Source organism: Schistocerca nitens, chromosome 2, assembly GCF_023898315.1.
Source record: "Schistocerca nitens isolate TAMUIC-IGC-003100 chromosome 2, iqSchNite1.1, whole genome shotgun sequence".
NCBI lineage: Eukaryota > Metazoa > Arthropoda > Insecta > Orthoptera > Acrididae > Schistocerca > Schistocerca nitens.
Genome location: NC_064615.1, coordinates 1,046,469,936 through 1,046,489,631, shown reverse-complemented (window position 1 = coordinate 1,046,489,631; position 19,696 = coordinate 1,046,469,936). Strand labels below are relative to the sequence as shown.

General features: G+C 43.6%; 1 protein-coding gene across 1 annotated transcript in view; it reads left to right on the top strand.

Moving 5' to 3' along the window:
* LOC126237388 (SET domain-containing protein SmydA-8-like) overlaps positions 1–19,696 on the top strand; it is a 341,453-nt gene that overhangs the window by 302,834 nt on the left and 18,923 nt on the right. Inside the window, exon 6 of the mRNA XM_049947475.1 lies at positions 14,455–14,699. Within this exon, the coding sequence (XP_049803432.1) occupies positions 14,455–14,699 (245 nt within the window). The remainder of the gene's footprint in view (positions 1–14,454; positions 14,700–19,696) is intronic.

The following is a 19,696-nucleotide window of genomic DNA, read 5'->3' as shown; positions in this document are numbered from 1 at the left end:
ATGAATTCACGGTGTTCTTATTTCAATTTCCAGGAGTGTAGTTCTGTCAGAGACGCCAAAAAACTAAGGAGAGTAGCTGAACGTCTACATCTACATCTACGTACATATTCCACAAGCCACCGAATAGTGGTTGGCGGAGAGTAATCTGTACCACTACTTATCATTTCCCTTCCTGTTCTACCCGCAAGGGGAGAGAGGGAAAAATGACTGTCTGTATGTATGCCTCCATATGATCCCTAATTTCTCTTGTCTTGTCTTCGTGGCCCTTACCGAATACGTACGTTGGTGGCAGTGGAATCGTTCTGCAGTCAGCTTCAAACGCCGATGCTCTAAATTTTCTCAATAGTGGTCCTCGAAAACAACGTCGCCCTTCCCCCAGGACTTCCCATTCGAGTCCCTTCTTCATCTTCTGGTCCTCCCCTGGTGGAGAACTTCAGGTCTTGCCCTAGTGGATGAGACTTGTGGTCTGTAACTTGTGATGGACTAAGAGGCAGTGGCAGTTTCCAACTGTAGCGACAGTGAAACTACACATCATCTCGGACATATCGTGTGTCACGGCGGTGAACTTATTCGTCCTGAGTCGGCCGGCTGACGTTTGACAATTCCAGCACACACCGTCGTGCCTGTGAGTCAAATTGGTTTGCCCGGAACAGCGAACGGATGCAGCTCACACTGGAATCTGCCGGGATATCAGGGCTCTGATAGGGAAGTTTCCCGCGTTCTAATTATCAGAATGCCAGTCAGCATATTTTGCAGGTTTTCGCGTACGCGTCAGAACATTATAGCAGCCGCAGCGCGCCGTTCCTCGCCCATAGCATGCCGCTTGAATCAAAGAGAAGGGGTAAAGTACTGCTGCACTGGCGTAGGGTTGTTGAGTGATATTTACAGCTGAAACTTCCTGGCAGATTAAAACTGTACGCCGGACCGACGCTCGAAGTCGGGACCTTTGCCTTTCGCGGGTAAGTGCTCTACCATCTGTGTTACCCAAGCACGACTCACGCCCCGTCCTCACAAATTTACTTCTGCCAGTACCTCGTCTCCTACCTTCCAAACTTTACAGAAGCTCTCCTGCGAACCTTGCAGGACGGGGCGTGAGTCGTGCTTGGGTAGCTCAGATGGTAGAGCACTTACCCGCGAAAGGCAATGGTCCCGAGTTCGAGTCTCGGTCCGGCATACAGTTTTAATCTGCCAGGAAGTTTCATATCAGTGCACACTCCGCTGCAGAGTGAAAATCTCATTCTGGATATTTACAGCTACTTTTTCTTCCGTGAACCATGGTTGGTGATATACTTGGTCGTAGTTGACACCAATTGAATAGAATTGGGCCTCACAGTGGATTCATGTAAACAAAGTCGGATTGCGCTGTAAAAGTGATTAATTCAGGAGAGAATCTGTAGAGCTTCCACCCCAGCGAATGCTTTGCCAATCAAGCACCACCCTTTTTTAATGTGTGTTCTTTGTAAGATTTTTCAACTCTTGGTAGTTATAAAAGGAATAATAAAAACTTGTCACTATTTCTGTAAACTTATATACGCCACTGATCTCATTCATACTCCCACAACTACTTACTGTTCTTATTTTATTGTGGTGATACGTGGTTACACCAGCAATTCAAGGTTCAATCTTATTAAATTAATATGAGTTCTGAAAGTGACCGCAGACACAGCAACAAAAATGCCATGAGTAAATTCACTAATTTCATGTATACAAATGAAGGGTGCAGCTCACGATTTGAAGGTTACTGAGAGGATGAGATTGTTCTTTGTGTAAAGATGATATCATTTAGCATCACGCGGACATATATTTATGATTAAATCAAACGACGGCTTGCAACCTGCACTTTTTTCCAGTCACTTGAGACTTTGCGCAGGGCGAGAGCTTCGTGACAAATCCAATCTAAGTATGGCATCAATGCCGTAGACTATTCTTCGTAAAATTGATTTGTGGTTCCATCCGGACCTGGCGAGTTACTTGCTTTCAACTCTTTCAATTGTTTCTCAACGCCAGGGATGCTTATTACTATGTCGTCTTGCGATTTTACGTAGGACCTGAATTTTCTTTGGTTCTCGACCAGATCTTTTGCTAAGGTAATGACGGTACAGTTGTTGTATGCTTCGAGCATCGATATTTTTACGAATTTCTATTAAATTTTGCCTGTTGTCATCTCCGCGTGCTCTTTTGAATCGAGAGTGCAACAGCCTTTGCTTCCCTAGCATTTTCCCAATTTCGTTGTTAAGCCAGAGTGGGTCTTTTCCGTTGGTCTTTCCCATCCTTAAGCCACTTTCTCGGAGCGTACTTCTCCAGAGCAGGTTTCACAACCCGTTTAAACTTTGCCTATAATTCCTCTATCTCCATCGTACTGGAACTAAATGATGTCAATTCATTGTCAAAGTGGGATCCTAACAACTGCTTATCTACTCTTTCTAGCTGAAATACTCTCCTGTTAACTTTAGTGACCATATTCGCTGTGATTACATGATCACTAATCCTTCTGTCTATACTGACGCCGTCGATAAGGTCAGACCTGTTCCTAGCTACAAAGTATAAAATATTTCCATTGCGTATTGGCTGTCTGACTAGCTGCTCAAGGCAGTTTTCGAAAAACGTGGTGAATATACTTCGTAAGCCTGTCCGTCTGTACCTCCTGTAATGTGTCAGACGTCCCAGTACATACTCGATAGTTTAAAGTCGCCTTCAACTTGTTCTGCATGATGTAGGCATTTCCGCGCTAGTGATCATAGACTTTCTTTGAATGACTCTAGAACTGTCACAGCGAAATCCAAAACTTAATTTGATTTCACCTAGATCTGTTATATGCGGCCAGATAACGTCACTGCCACACTCAGATTCGACCTCAGTAGAGACAATATTTTTGTCAACTGCAGTGAACACTCACACTCCTGTGAAGACTAATCTGCCTTTTCAACATACGTTCCATGAATCACTAAATATCTCAGAGTGTTTTACATCGGACTTCAGTCAGCTCTCGTTCATAAAAATAATTCAAACACAAGAAATTTCCTGGAAGTCAGTAAATTTGGGAAATTTGTTACGAATACTTCCACAATTTATTGATAAAATTTTAACAGTCAAAGTGTCATTACTCTGAACGTGGTATGGTTTTGTTATCTGCTTGTCGTCTTGGGAGTGCTTATCAGAGTACCTCAAACTACCGCCTATCCTATGAAACCCCTCTGTCCACTCCCCATGTACACTGCTAGCCGCGTAGCTGTTTCCTTTGTGTAGTGCCACCCAGACCTATCAAGGGGAGTACTACAATTCACCACCTGATACCACAGGTCCAGGAATCTGCAGCCAAGACCGTCACAGATGTCTTTGGTTGAAGCCCTCCACTCAGCTCCAAACCAAAGCATCCCGATCAACTTTGGTAACAATGCTTCCAATTGCGTGCTGCGCTTGCACCCCATACGCGTGCCCAGCAGCCTTCACCACTTCCACAATCCACCTATATGAACCGAGGGTGGCCTCAGAATCCACATGAGAGGCGTCGCTGGAGGCGATGTGAACCACAACTTGCAGACGACTGCACTCAGCATGCTCGATAGCCACAGGCAAGGCCTCCTCCACGTCTGTGAAGGGGTCTCCAATCAGATGTACCGAATGTACACTCGACTGCACAAAAAGCAGGCCACCCCCAAATTCCGATGTGTAGACCACACCTGACTGTATGCAACCAAAATAACACAGCTGCGTCGCAGGTCCTCTATCCCTCTGCGGAACAGTCGTTTGACTATACACAATGGGTACTACATGAGACCACTAGGGAACGCTGCTCTTTATGGCAGTCAGTCCAGACGTAAAATAATGACATCATACAACAAATATACAGTCCCTAACGGTTGTAAACTAAACTTCATTACAATAAGTGGCACTGCAGAAGCCTTATCACACCCATTAATGACAAGACGAGTTGCTGTTCGTGATCTGAATTTGTGGCCATTTTTAACCATACATAGCTTGTGTGTCTGATCGAGACTCGACTAGGCATACAGAGACCTAAAATATCGAAGTTTCCACCAGTGTCAGTTTACATGGCCGAATGTCGGAACCTGGAAATAAATGATGATAAGTTTAGCACTGCACCGGGAACCCCCTGAAGCTTATATTGCCCCTGAGAAGTAACCACGAAAGGTATGTGATAAAGTGCAACGCATAAGTTTGAAACGCCATGAAGTAACGTTGTGGTAATGCACGGGGAGTAGAACCCAGTACCTATATGAATTCTTAACCAAGGATACCAGATGACAGATATTAAATATGTTCAACCATAGCGTGATATTGGTACCTGAAACGAAGATAGAAAAAGTTTCGAACCCGGCACCTTTCGCTATTGTGTTAGGACTACTAATAGACATGAAATCTTTTTTGTTTGTTCACCAGTAGTGAGATGTGCACATGTTAGACTAGACGTAACGCAACGATTGGTTCTGTGCTGTCTGAGACTCCAACCCTGTGAATATCGTCGATGTTGACCCAACACGAACAGGGTCAAATATTGAACTCCCATGCGGTGTACGTAGAGACTTGGAGGATTTGGGCATCGCGAGGAAAGAACGAAATGAAGGAAAAGTGTCATCTCGAAGGGTTCAAATCCTGAGAAAAATTGGAATCGGAACTCGAATCCCAGTCCAGTGCCAATATTTCCAAAATCTCAGGGTCACTTAAAATAGAAAATGAAGGTCCTGTGACCTTACATCCTGTGACCTAACTTGACGATTGATTCGTGAACTAAAATAACATTACTACTATAAGAAAGCTTACTAGAGACAGAGTTTCTGAAAGCAGGTACTTCCGCCTCTGACTACCAAAACTAACCCAACCCTGATCCAGTCAGTAGTAAGTGGACTTGTTTAATATTGATTTGGAACCACGACACAGTTCTGCATTCCTTACTTGGCGTTACTGAAGATGATGAGGGCATGTTTGTGGTTGTTAAAAGCCTCCAGCGAGAATCGAACCCCGCGAACCAACTACAGCTGACGCTCTTTGGGACTGCGTTCTTCTAGGAGGAAGTTGCGTCTTCAAGCTGCTACATCCGACGGCTTATAGATTCTATGTCAAGACGCATAGCAGTACAAATGAGGTGGGATTCTGCATAAACTATTGGAGTCCTTAAAAAGTTTTGTTATGTCGCGTTTTTCTTCATTTTTCCTCATTGAGAGCCAGTGGAAGATCACTTGGGAACAGATAAAATAAAATTTGAATTAGTTTTCCTTTGAGTTTTCTTTTTAATTCAAGTGAGTTTCTTTTGAATATACAGCTTGTTAAATATTCTATTTTTATTTCATTTCTACTCCGTCAAGATGCCTAGTAATCAGTTTAGATGGACGTTTAAAGGTATTTTGTGCAATTTCAAATACATCTCTATACTCCCCTCCATCCATTAATACGCCCTCCGTCCTCCAAAAATTGCGCAAACGATTTCATCTTACATTTATTCATTGTTAATTTCTCCTCCATTCTCTCTCTCTCTCTCTCTCTCTCTCTCTCTCTCTCTCTCTCTCTCTTTCATCTCTCTTACAATGTCGTCTCAATTGCCCTTCTACTCCATTCTCCTAAAACGTTATAAAAAAATCTAGCAGTTTCCATTGATACTATATGTTCTTCTTAATTTCTGTTTTCTTTACTGTTCTCTGTCGTTCCTCTCGAAACCTATGAAACCGTATTCTTTTATATCTCCTTACCTATAATCCATTTTTCGCTCTGACAACGTTTCTTTCTTTTCTCCCTGTCCTAAGATAAAACGAATTGTGGAATACGTCTAAGTAAGGAATACTTTGCAAGTTTTTCACTCTTATTTTGCACATCTGAACTATCCATTCCTACATCCCTTCCTCTTCCTTCCTGCTACCCCTCTCTTGACATATGCATCCACATCTACATGAATACTCTGCAATTGACAATTAAGTACTTAGCAGGGGATTGTTTGAACCAGTCATATTATTTCTCTACCGCTACACTCTCAAAAAGTGCGTCGAAATAATGAACAACTAAACATTACCGTGCAAGCACTGACGTCTCTTAACACAATGGTCATGTTTCCTATGTATTAGGGCAGTTCAATAAGTAATGCAACACATTTTTTTTCTCGGCCAATTTTGGTTGAAAAAACCGGAAATTTCTTGTGGAATATTTTCAAACATTCCCGCTTCGTCTCGTATAGTTTCATTGACTTCCGACAGGTGGCAGCGCTGTACGGAGCTGTTAAAATGGCGTCTGTAACGGATGTGCGTTGCAAACAACGGGCAGTGATCGAGTTTCTTTTGGCGGAAAACCAGGGCATCTCAGATATTCATAGGCGCTTGCTGAATGTCTACGGTGATCTGGCAGTGGACAAAAGCACGGTGAGTCGTTGGGCAAAGCGTGTGTCATCATCGCCGCAAGGTCAAGCGAGACTGTCTGATCTCCCGCGTGCGGGCCGGCCGTGCGCAGCTGTGACTCCTGCAATGGCGGAGCGTGCGAACACACTCGTTCGAGATGATCGACGGATCACCATCAAACAGCTCAGTGCTCAACTTGACATCTCTGTTGGTAGTGCTGTCACAATTGTTCACCAGTTGGGATATTCAAAGGTTTGTTCCCGCTGGGTCCCTCGTTGTCTAACCGAACACCATAAAGAGCAAAGGAGAACCATCTGTGCGGAATTGCTTGCTCGTCATGTGGCTGAGGGTGACAATTTCTTGTCAAAGATTGTTACAGGCGATGAAACATGGGTTCATCACTTCGAACCTGAAACAAAACGGCAATCAATGGAGTGGCGCCACACCCACTCCCCTACCAAGAAAAAGTTTAAAGCCATACCCTCAGCTGGTACAGTCATGGTTACAGTCTTCTGGGACGCTGAAGGGGTTATTCTGTTCGATGTCCTTCCCCATGGTGAAACGATCAACTCTGAAGTGTATTGTGCTACTCTTCAGAAATTGAAGAAACGACTTCAGCGTGTTCGTAGGCACAAAAATCAGAACGAACTTCTCCTTCTTCATGACAACGCAAGACCTCACACAAGTCTTCGCACCCGAGAGGAGCTCACAAAACTTCAGTGGACTGTTCTTCCTCATGCACCCTACAGCCCCGATCTCGCACCGTCGGATTTCCATATGTTTGGCCCAATGAAGGACGCAATCCGTGGGACGCACTACGCGGATGATGAAGAAGTTATTGATGCAGTACGACGTTGGCTCCGACATCGACCAGTGGAATGGTACCGTGCAGGCATACAGGCCCTCATTTCAAGGTGGCGTAAGGCCGTAGCATTGAATGGAGATTACGTTGAAAAATAGTGTTGTGTAGCTAAAGGATTGGGGAATAACCTGGTGTATTTCAATGCTGAATAAAACAACCCCTGTTTCAGAAAAAAAATGTGTTGCATTACTTATTGAACTGCCCTCGTATGTCGGGGTAAACAAGTAGCTCAATGTAAAACACCTACATTTCAATGATTTCCATCCTAACTTGTTTATCATAACCGTGACACAATCTCCCCTACTTCGTGATAATACAAAACGATGTCTTGCGTCAGTCCTATCTCATATGAATCCCATACCGTTTAGGAATACTCATGTAGAGGACGGACAAGTGTGTTGTAGGCGGTCACTTTAATCGATTTGTTGCATATTCTACGTATTCTGCCAACAAAACGCGGTCTTTGCGTATCCTTCCATATTTTCCATGTGACGGATCCAATTTAAGTTTTTCACGACCGTAGCTCCTGGATATTAATTAGAATGGACAACCTTTAAATGTCACTGGTTTATCGTGTAAGCGAACTTTAACGGGTTTCTTTTGTTATTCGTGTGGAGAACCTCACACATTTCATTGTTTAGGGTCAACTGCCACTTTTGCACTGTGAAGGTATATTTCCAAATCATTTTGCAATTCGCTTTGCTCTTCTGAGGAATTTACTAGACGGTAGTATTACTTGCCACAAATCCATGAGAAATATTCTGATTATCTGCTAAATAGTTTATATATATTAGAAACAGCGTAAGGTCTATATCACTTTACTTGTGGAACCACACTCATCACATCCGTTTCACTAAGCGATGTCCCGTGTTACTGCAAACTGCAGTCTTTGAGACAGGAAATCACGAATCCAGTCACATAACTGAGACGATAGTCCGTAGGAAAGCAATGTAGTTGGAAGCGGCTTATGAGGAATGAGATCAAAAGCGTTTTTGGAACTCTATGAATACGGAATCAATTTGAGAGTCTCTGTACGCAGTACATAGTGAGAATTAAGTGCCAGCTGTGTCTCGCAAGAGTAATGGTTTCCAACCCATGTTGGTTTGATGTCAATACGTAATATATTTCGGGGTATTTCATAACGATGGAACAAACTATTTGTTCACACTTCCTGCTACATGTCGATGCCAATGGAAAGAATCAGTAATTCAGTGGATTGCGTTCATTTTCTTTCGTATGTATTGCGATGGTCTATGCAAATTTTCATTCTTTCCCTCACCCGAAATACTAGAATACTGCCCATTATGTCGTAGGAAAAATAATTAAGCCGCTGCATCGTTGATGCACAAGAAGCACTCCTAAATTGTTAGCCCACTGAAGAAATACATTGCCTGTAGAAACATTATCGTCCTGCTACAACTATGATAGGCTCATGACAATATAGTGGAACATTTCTAGTGACGCTGTAATAGTTTTGTTACTTCCTGGAACGACAGATAATTATCTTGCAAGATTTACTTGATACTTTCGTGGTATACCAATCAAAGATTCTGAATGAATTCTACTTTGGTGTGTCATCGACATATCAAGTAAATGTATACAGACAATGGATATTACTTTCACGCAGCAACTACAGCTAATCTCGTTGTATACATTGCGAATTATCTGTATCAGCTATCACAAGGGCAACGAGGAGGTGACGAACGCTGCAGTTGCAATTTGCTCCATAAAACTGTCGACGCACTGTAAGGGTAAGAGGCAGCAGCTCTCAGTTCCAAACTGGCGCAAGAGCAACATTTTACCTCCTCTGAGACAGAGCTACAAACAGCTATGTCCTATTCAGAACAACATCTTTAGAAATTTTGTCATCGTAAGACGTTCAAAAAATGTTCAAATGTGTGTGAAATCTTATGGGACTTAACTGCTAAGGTCATCAGTCCCTAATCTTACACACTACTTAACCTAAATTATCCTAAGGACAAACACACACACCCATGGCCGAGGGAGGACTCGAACCTCCGCCGGGACCATCGTAAGACGTCTCGCTGCGTACATCAAGAGCTAAGAAGAATAAAATACTGCGGAACTGCTACTGAAAATACACAAATCTGTTAATGAAATCGTATCACTGAATACGCCGTTAAATGTTTTTCATTCAGGAGCTATTCTCACAGCCACATTGCCGTATTTCGATGTAGTCCGGTAAAGCTGCATGAGACTTCACGTTTAGTGAAGATAGCCATTCATTGTATGTATTATGATGAGACACCAGTTATATTAGCATAGCGCATATTAATAACGTTTCGCGTTGGGTTATTGAACAAAATAGACACAAATATCAGGGATACTGTCGACAATATGTGCACTTCGTTATCGAAAATCGTCTAGTGATGCGCAGGTAGCTTTTCGATCCCACGCATGTAGCGACTTGTTGATTCTGAGTTAAGCCACATTTAAAGCGCAATCACAAAAACAAACGAACCAAAAACAACCAAAAGAAAACATAAACTAACGTTCTTGGTGGTTGGTCGATAAGGGGCGAGGAAGGTAAACATATCCGGGTAGATCAGAAGACATGCGGTACACGTGTTTGCCAACCAAGCTCTTTGGTGCTGTCTTCCAAATCGCATTTATTACTCTCCGTTGAAAGGAATCTCATTTGTTGACAACATGGCTGCGAAGGACACATCTCTGTGAAGCAGTTCGTAACACAAAACACCTTCTTTGTGCCACCAGACATATATCAATAACAATACATTTTGTTGACGTAAACAAGCCATCGTTTGAGATAACGTTTGTTGTGGATTACCCGCTATTTTCTCCTTATGAAAATACCATACGGTACTTCAGAACGCCATCACGCCGCAATGATTTAGGTTTATCGTGACCTCTTCAAATCCATTATGGAAAACGCCTCGATCAATCCTTTGAAACGGGACAGACGACTTCCCTCCCCATATTTCCCAGTTCGAATGTTGGTGTGTAGAATGTCTGTCGACATACCATCTGACTTTCGGAAAAGCATCGCCCACAGAATTCCAAAGACACCAAGAGCTAACAAGTGCGCGAATTACCGCACACTCAACTCAACAGCTCTTGCATCCAAGTTGCTGACAAGAATAATAAACAGAAGAATAGAAAATAAATTTGAGGATGTGTTAGATGACGATCAGTTTGGATTTAGGAGAGGTAAAGGCACGAGAGAGGCAATTCTGACGTTGCGGCTAATAATAGAAGCAAGGCTAAAGAAAAATCACGACACTTTCATAGGATTTGTCGACCTGGAAAAAGCGTTCGACAACGTAAAACGGTGCAAGCTGTTCGAAATTCTGAGAAAATTAGGGGTAAGCTATAGCGAGAGACGGGTCATATACAATATGTACAACAGCCAAGAGGAAATAATAAGAGTGGACGACCAAGAACGAAGTGCTCGTATTAAAAGGGTGTGAGACAAGGATGTAGTCTTTCGCCCCTACTGTTCAATCTGTACGTCGAGGATGCAAGATAGGTTCAGGAGTGGAATTAAAATTCAAGGTGAAAGGATATCAACGATACGATTCGTTGGTGACATTGCTATCCTGAGGAAAAAAGAATTACGTGATCTGATTAATGGACTGAACAGTCTAATGAGTACAGAGTATGGATTGAGAGTAAATAAAAGAAAGACGAAGGTAAAGAGAAGTAGTAGAAATGAAAACAGCGAGAAACTTAACATCTGGATTGATAGTCACGAAGTAGATGAAGTTAAGGAATTCTGCTACCTAGGCAGTTAAATAACCAATGACGGACGGAGCAAGGAGCACATCAAAAGCGGACTATCAATGGCAAAAGGGCATTCCTGGCCAAGAGAAGTCTACTAATATCAAATATCGGCCTTAATTTGAGGAAGAAATTTCTGAGAGTACAGCGTTGTATGGTAGTGAAACATGGACTGTGGGAAAACCGGAACAGAAGAGAATCGAAGCATTTGAGATGTGGTGCTACAGACGAATGTTGAAAATTAGGTGGTCTGATAAGGTAAGGAATGAGGAGGTTCTACGCAGAATCGGAGAGGAAAAGGATATGTGCAAAATACTGATAAGGAGAAGGGACATGGCGATAGGACATCTCTTAAGACACGAGGGAATGACTTCCATGGTACTAGATGGAACTACAGATGACAAAAATTGTAGAGGAAGACAGAGATTTGAAATACATCCAGTAGATAATTGAGGAGGTAGGTTGAAAGTGCTACTCTGAGATAAAGAAGTTGGCACAGGAGAGGAATTCGTGGCGGGCCGAATCAAACCAGTCGGAAGACTGATGACCAAAAAAGAAATTTATAAAGGTGGCATACTGACAATTGGCAATATGTAAATTTAAAAAAAAAACACTTTTTACTTTTACATTAAAAAGTTATTACCATAAAAACCATTAATATTAATTCACATCATATTATACAGAATATATGAAGGTAATGTCTGTTCCCGAAAGAACAGATAGCCCCGATGACCGTGCAGCTTCGGAACAGATACTACCGTCATACATAGTTAAAATATGGCTACCCGGCCATTGACTTTCTTGTACGAACGCACACGCTATGCCTCAACTCGTACGGGACTTGGTAGATTAATGTGCCACGAGTAATGAGTGTGATGGGCAAACATCTATTAGGCGCACTAGAATTTATTGGTGTGGGCATGTTGGAAATGTGGGTCTCACGGGGAGCGTGGAAGGGATAAGTCCCTGCAGGCGCACCATCCTATGTTCCCTCGGTGGCTCAGAGGTATAGACCTTCTGCCCTGCAAGCAGCGGATCCCGGGTTCGAGTCCCGGTGGGGGCAGAAATTTTCAACATGTCCCCAATAATGTATATCAACGCCCACATTTTCAACATGTCCCCAATGATGTATATCAACGCCTGTTTGCAGCTAGGGTGTCGATTTAATTATCATTTATACAGAATACTTTACCACATATCACTGACTCAGTAAAATCCACAAAGATACAACCCAAATTCTGTATCACTAAAGCATAGGCGAGTGTTTGACACAGTGAGTGTCCGACTCATGCTAAGTGAGATACGTCTTGTTATGACCAGATAAAACTATGCTGTGGGTTCTTTGATTGCTCTGTGAGATGGCTCATTGGAACTAGACCATATGAAATATAAGTTCACTTTATGACATGAATGATAAAAGGATTTACTTAACTTGATACAATCCTTTACCGCAGAAGTGCTTGAGTATTTACAACTGTCAGTGACTATTAAAGTATCCCTTGTTGCATACAATCAAACTGTTCTCCTGAAGCGCAATGTTCAACAACTACAAGAATTCATCTGTTACTTGAGTTACACTTTAGCCCTCCTCGATGATACTTGCCACTTCAGCTAAGGTCTTGAACTGAGGTGGAGTGCTTCCATGCTAGGCTCTGTATTGATCTCGGCGAGCGAGGACACTGCTGTGCTGACAAGGGAACCTCCCCATCGCACCCCCCTCAGATTTAGTTATAAGCTGGCACAGTGGATAGGCCTTGAAAAACTGAACACAGATCAATCGAGAAAACAGGAAGAAGTTGTGTGGAACTATGAAAAAAATAAGCAAAATATACTAACTGAGTAGTCCATGCGCAAGATCGGCAACATCAAGGATAGCCTGAGCTGAGGAGCGCCGTGGTTAGCGTGAGCAGCTGCGGAACGAGAGGTCCTTGGTTCAAGTCTTCCCTCGAGGGAAAGGTTTATTTTCGCAAAGTTATGATCTGTCCATTCGTTCACTGACGTCTCTGTTCACTGTAATAAGTTTAGTGTCTGTGTTTTGCGACCGCACCGCAAAACCGTGCGATTAGTAGACGAAAGGACGTGCCTCTCCAATGGGAACCGAAAACATTTGATCGCAAGGTCATAGGTCAACCGATTCCTCCACAGGAAAACACGTCTGATATATTCTATACGACAATGGTGACGGCATGTGCGTCACATGACAGGGATATGTTGTCGACTCACCTAACTTGTACACTTGGCGAATGGGTAAAAAGATTCTTCTACCTTGCCCGATTTAGGTTTTCTTGTGGATGTGATAATCACTCCAAAAAAAGTGATGAAAACATAAGAATTTGTCACATAAGCTGCAGCAAATGAATGCAACAGTTTCACAGTCGGCGCAGTTACCTCGCATCGGACGGCCGGACGGACAGATAACAATTGTCTTAAAATAAAAAAATTGAATTTTTCACTCGATGGAAGACTTGAACCAAGGACCTCTCCTTCCAGAGCTGCTCACGCTAACCACGAGACCACGGCGCTCCTCAGCTCACATTGTACTCGATGTTGCTTATCTTGCACATGGACTATTCAGTTTGTATATTTTGCTTATTTTTTTCATAGTTCCACACAACTTCTTCCTGTTTTCTCGATTGATCTGTGTTCAGTTTTTCAAGGCCTATTCACCGTGCCAACTTATTGTTGTGTCTAGACAAGACAGTCGAGACACAAGGCGAGGAAGCCGAAAGGGCACGCGTCAACTCACGCAGGCTAGTTTAGGTCTGAAACAGGAGACGTAATGAATGCTATAAAGAAAAGTACGTAGCTGCTAGAATACTTAACTTTATTCCATCATTTGTATACAGCATTCTGGATGATACAAGTGAGACTCTATCTTGAAATGGTTAATGGCGCCTTGCTAGGTCGTAGACATGGACTTAGCTGAAGGCTATTCTAACTGTCTCTCGGCAAATGAGAGAAAGGCTTCGTCAGTGTAGTCGCTAGAAAAGTCGTCGTACAACTGGGGCGAGTGCTCGTAAGTCTCTCGAGACCTGCCGTGTGGTGGCGCTCGGTCTGCGTTCACTAACAGTGGCGACACGCGGGTCCGACATGTACTAATGGACCGCGGCCGATTTAAAGCTATCACCTAGCAAGTGTGGTGTCTGGCGGTGACACCACATTTATAACTAAATCTGAGGGGGGTGCGATGGGGAGGTTCCCTTGTGAGAGAGAGGGCGTGCCTACTTCAGTCTCTCCCACTCACCGTTGCGGATTGCAGCGAGACATCGCTCATTTCTGTAGTATCGATGTGCTTCGTCGAGTTTGGTGTGGCGCCGCGATCTTTGGATGATACCACACGCCTCGCACGATGGTTGTGTGCTGTAGTTCAGTACCCACTTTAGAATACGTTCCTGTTGCGGCAGCTTACTATTGTGTACCATTATCGATCGATCGATGCAGCCGTCCGAGCAGATGGTAAGTGTGTTATGGCGTGTGTGTTGTGGTGCGCAGAGCACGCTGAAGCGGCGCGAGCACCTGCAGGAGTCCAAGTTCTTCGCGTGCACGTGCGCGCGCTGCGCCGACCCCACCGAGCTGGGCACGATGGTGGGCGCACTCAAGTGCCCGCGGTGCGCCTGCGACGCCGGCGTCGTGCTCTCCACGGCGCCGCTGGACCCGGACGCGCCTTGGCGCTGCACCAACGCCAAGTGCCCCGGATACACCATCGCCGCCGCCAACGTGCGCATGCTCATGGACAGGTACGTCACGCAGTTCACAGTTGAACCCACTAGTACTTACCCAACCCTGAAGCCTCGTTTACACTGGGACGAAACAAAAAATGGTTCAAATGGCTCTAAGCACTACGGGACTCAACATCTGAAGTCATCAGTCCCCTAGAGCTACTTAAACCTAACTTACATCTATCTACATCTAAATCCATACTCCGCAAGCCACCTGACGGTGCGTGGCGAAGGGTACCTTGAGTACCTCTATCGGTTCTCCCTTCTATTCCAGTCTCGTATTCTTCGTGGAAAGGAGGATTGTCGGTATGTTTCTGTGTGGGCTCTAAACTCTCTGATTTTATCCTCGTGGTCTCTTCGCGAGATATACGTAGGAGGGAGCAATATACGAGGTGCGGCTAGAAAAAAACGGGACTGATGCTGGAAAAAACATTTATTTACAATTATTTACAATTTCATGTTATCTCCTTCAATGTACTCTCCTCCTCGGTCTCTACACCGCTCCATACGAATTTTCCACCGTTCATAGCAATGCTGCAGATCATTTTCGGTAAGTCCATACATTACTTCCGTCGCTTTTTCTTTTACTGCTTCAACAATCTCAAATCTAGTTCCTTTCAAAGCTGACTTGACTTTAGGGAAAAGAAAAAAGTCACAGGGGGCCAAATCAGGTCAGTAGGGTGGATGATCTAAGATGGGAATGTTGTGTTTTGCCAAAAACGTCTTCACTGACAACGCACTGTGAGCTGGGGCATTGTCTTCGTGAAGGATCCATTACTTTTTTCTCCACAAATCGTTCCGTTTTCTCTGTACTCGCTCACGTAGGGTAGCCAGGACGCTAATGTAGTAATGCTGATTCACTGTTTGTCCCTCTGGTACCCAATCAATGTGCACAATCCCTCTGATGTCAAGAAAAAAAACAATCATCATTGCCTTGAATTTCGATTTTGACATTCGTGCTTTTTTTTGTCGTGGAGAACCAGGAGTTTTCCAATGCATCGATTGGCGTTTAGTTTCGGGATCGTAAGTAAAAAACCACGATTCATCGCAAGTAATAACATTTTGTAAGAAGGTGGGATCACTTTCAATGTTTTCCAGGATGTCAGAACAAATCATTCTTCGGCGTTCCTTCTGTTCAATTGTGAGACACTTTGGAACCATTTTTGAACACACTTTGTTCATGTTGAAACTTTCATGAAGAATCTGCCTAACACTTTCCTTGTCAACTCCTGTTAACTCAGACACTGCTCTGATTGTTAAACGGCGATCTTGTCGAACAAGTTTATCGATTTTTTCAATGTTTGCATCAGTTTTTGCTGACAATGGTCTGTCAGTGCGAGTCTCATCACTGGTGTCTTCGCGGCCATCTTTAAATCGTTTAAACCACTCAAACACTTGTGTTCGCGATAAACAATCATCGCCGTACACTTGTTGTAACATTACAAACGTTTCACTTGCAGATTTTCCTAGTTTGAAACAAAATTTGATGTTAACACGCTGTTCTTTCTGTACACTCAACATTTTCCGACGCACAGACAAAACGTCAACTACTTAAAACAGACGCCACGGGCAGACTGAGTGCAGGAGGCAGATGAAACTCGAGCAGTAGGCGGAGCGAGAGTCACGTGACAGGCCACGCGACTTTCAGCCTTATTGCATTCGTTTTATTGTTTCACCAGTACTAGTCCGGTTTTTTTCTAGCCACACCTCGTACTGCTTGACTCCTCGGTGAAGGTATGTTCTCAAAACTTCAACAAAAGCCCGTACCGAGCTACTAAGCGTCTCTCCTGCAGAGTCTTCCACTGGAGTTTATCTATCATCTCCGTAACGCTTTCGCGGTTGCTAAATGATCCTGTAACGAAGCGCGCTGCTCTCCTTTGGATCTTCTCTATCTCTTCTATCAATCCTATCTGGTACGGATCCCACACTGCTGAGCAGTATTCAAGCAATGGGCGAACAAGCTTACTGTAACCTACTTCCTTTGTTTTCGGATTGCATTTCCTTAGGATTCTTCCAATGAATCTCAATCTGGCATCTGCTTTACCAACGATCAACTTTATATGATCATTCCATTTTAAATCCCTCCTAATGCATACTCCCAGATAATTTATGGAATTAACTGCTTCCAGTTGCTGACCTGCTATATTGTAGCTAAATGATAAGGGATCTATCTTTCTATGTATTCGCAGCACATTACACTTGTCTACATTGAGATTCAATTGCCATTCCCTGCACCATGCGTCAATTCGCTGCAGATCCTCCTGCATTTCAGTACAATTTTCCAATGTTACAACCTCTCGGTATACCACAGCATCATCCGCAAAATGCCTCAGTGAACTTCCGATGTCGTCCACAAGGTCATTTATGTACATTGTGAATAGTAACGGTCCTACGACACTCCCCTGCGGCACACCTGAAATCACTCTTACTTCGGAAGACTTCTCTCCATTGAGAATGACATGCTGCGTTCTGTTATCTAGGAACTCTTCAATCCAATCACACACCTAAGGACATCACACACAACCATGTCCGAGGTACGATTCGAACCTGCGACCGTGGCAGCGGTGCAGTCCCGGACTGAAGTGCGTAGAACCGCTCTTTTTTTCCCGTAGCGGACGTCACATACATCCGTTGTGAAGTTCGTTGTTGATCTTTTCACTCAGTTTATTACAGAGACCAGCCAGCTCTCTGACCGATCACGCTGATCTACCATGCCGGCGCTCGACCACAGCGGCCGGCTACACTGGAACGGATGCAAGTGAACATAAGCAAATGAGCATTCGCAGACGGTCTACACCTACATCTACATCTACATGGTTATTCCGCAATTCACATTTAAGTGCCTGGCATCTACAACTACGTTTATGCTCCGCAAGCCACCTAACGGTGTGTGGCGGAGGGAACTTTACGTGCCACTGTCATTACCTCCCTTTCCTGTTCCGGTCGTGTATCGTTCGCGGGAAGAACGACAGCCGGAAAGCCTCCGTGCGCGCTCGAATCTCTCTAATTTTACATTCGTGATCTCCTCGGGAGGTATAAGTAGGGGGAAGTAAGACCGGGTGATCAGAAAGTCAGTATAAATTTGAAAACTGAATAAATCACGGAATAATGTAGATAGAGAGGTACAAATTGACACACTTGCTTGGAATGACATGGATTTTTATTAGAACCAAAAAAATACAAAAGTTCAAAAAATGTCCGACAGATGGCGCATCATCTGATCAGAATAGCAATAATTAGCATAACAAAGTAAGACAAAGCAAAGATGATGTTGTTTACAGGAAATTCTCAAGATGTCCACCATCATCCCTCAACAATAGCTGTAGTTGAGGAATAATGTTGTTAACAGCACTGTAAAGCATGTCCGAAGTTATTGTGAGGCATTGGCGTCGGATGTTGTCTTTCAGCATCCCTAGAGATGTCGGTCGATCACGATACACTTACGACTTCAGGTAACCCCAAAGCCAATAATCGCACGGACTGAGGTCTGGGGACCTGGGAGGCCAAACATGACGAAAGTGGTGGCTGAGCACACGATCATCACCAAACGACGCGCGCAAGAGATCTTTCACGCGTCTAGCAATACTTTGTTGTTGGTTTTTTTTTTTTGTTCTAATAAAACCCCATGTCATTCCAAGCATGTGTGTCAAATTTTGCCTCTCTATCTACATTATTCCGTGGTTTATTAAGTTTTCAAATTTATACTGACTATTTGATCACCCGGTATATTCGATACCTCATCCAGAAACGCACCCTTTCGAAACCTGGACAGCAAGCTACACCGCGATGCAGAGCGCCTCTCTTGCAGAGTCTGCCGCTTGAGTTTGCTAAACATCTCAGTAACGCTATCACGCTTACCAAATAACCCTGTGACGAAACGCGCCGCTCTTCTTTGGACCTTCTCCATCTCCTCTGTCAACCCGACCTGGTACGGATCCCACACTGATGAGCAATACTCAAGTACAGGTCTAACGAGTGTTTTGTAAGCCACCTCCTTTGTTGATGGACTACATTTTCTAAGGACTCTCCCAATGAATCTCAACCTGGCACCCGCCTTACCAACAATTAATTTTATATGATCATGCCACTTCAAATCGTTCCGTACGCATACTCCCAGATATTTCACAGAAGTAACTGCTATCAATGTTTGTTCCGCTATCATATAATCATACGATAAAGGATCCTTCTTCCTATGTATTCGCAATACATTACATTTTTCTATGTTAAGGATCAGTTGCCACTCCCTGGACCAAGTGCCTATCCGCTGCAGATCTTCCTGCATTTCGCGGCTATGGAACTTCTGAAGGCAGAGGGTTCATCGAACCATTTTGATACTACTTCTCTACCATTCCACTCTAGAATGGCGCTGGGGAAAAAGGAACACCTAAATCTTTCCGTTCGACGTCTGATTTCTCCTATTTTATTATGATGATAATTTCTCCCTACGTAGGTAGGTCTCAACAAAATATTTACGCATTCGGAAGAGAAAGTTGGTGATTGAAATTTCGTAAATAGATCTCGCCGCAAAGAAAACCGCCTTTGTTTCAGTGACTGCCACCCCAACTCGCGTATCTTATCAGTGACACACTCACACCTATTGCGCGATAACACGAAACGAGCTGCCCTTCTTTGCACTTTTTCGATGTCCTCCGTCAATCCTACCTTCTAAGGATCCCATACCGCACACCAATTTTCCAGCAGAGGACGGACATGTGTAATGTAGCCTTTCTCTTTAGTAGGTTTGTCACATCTTGTAAGTGTTCTGCCAACAAAGCGCAGTCTTTGTTTCGCCTTCCGCACAATATTATCTATGAGGTCTTTCCAATTTAAGTTGCTCGTAATTGTAATTCCTAGGTATTTAGACGAATTGACAGCCCTTAGATTTATGCGATTTATCGTATACCCAAAATTTAACGGATTTCTTTTAGTACCCATGTGGATGACCTCGCACTTTTCTTTGTTTAGTGCCAGTTGCCACTTATCGCACCATACAGAAATTCTCTCTAGATCATTTT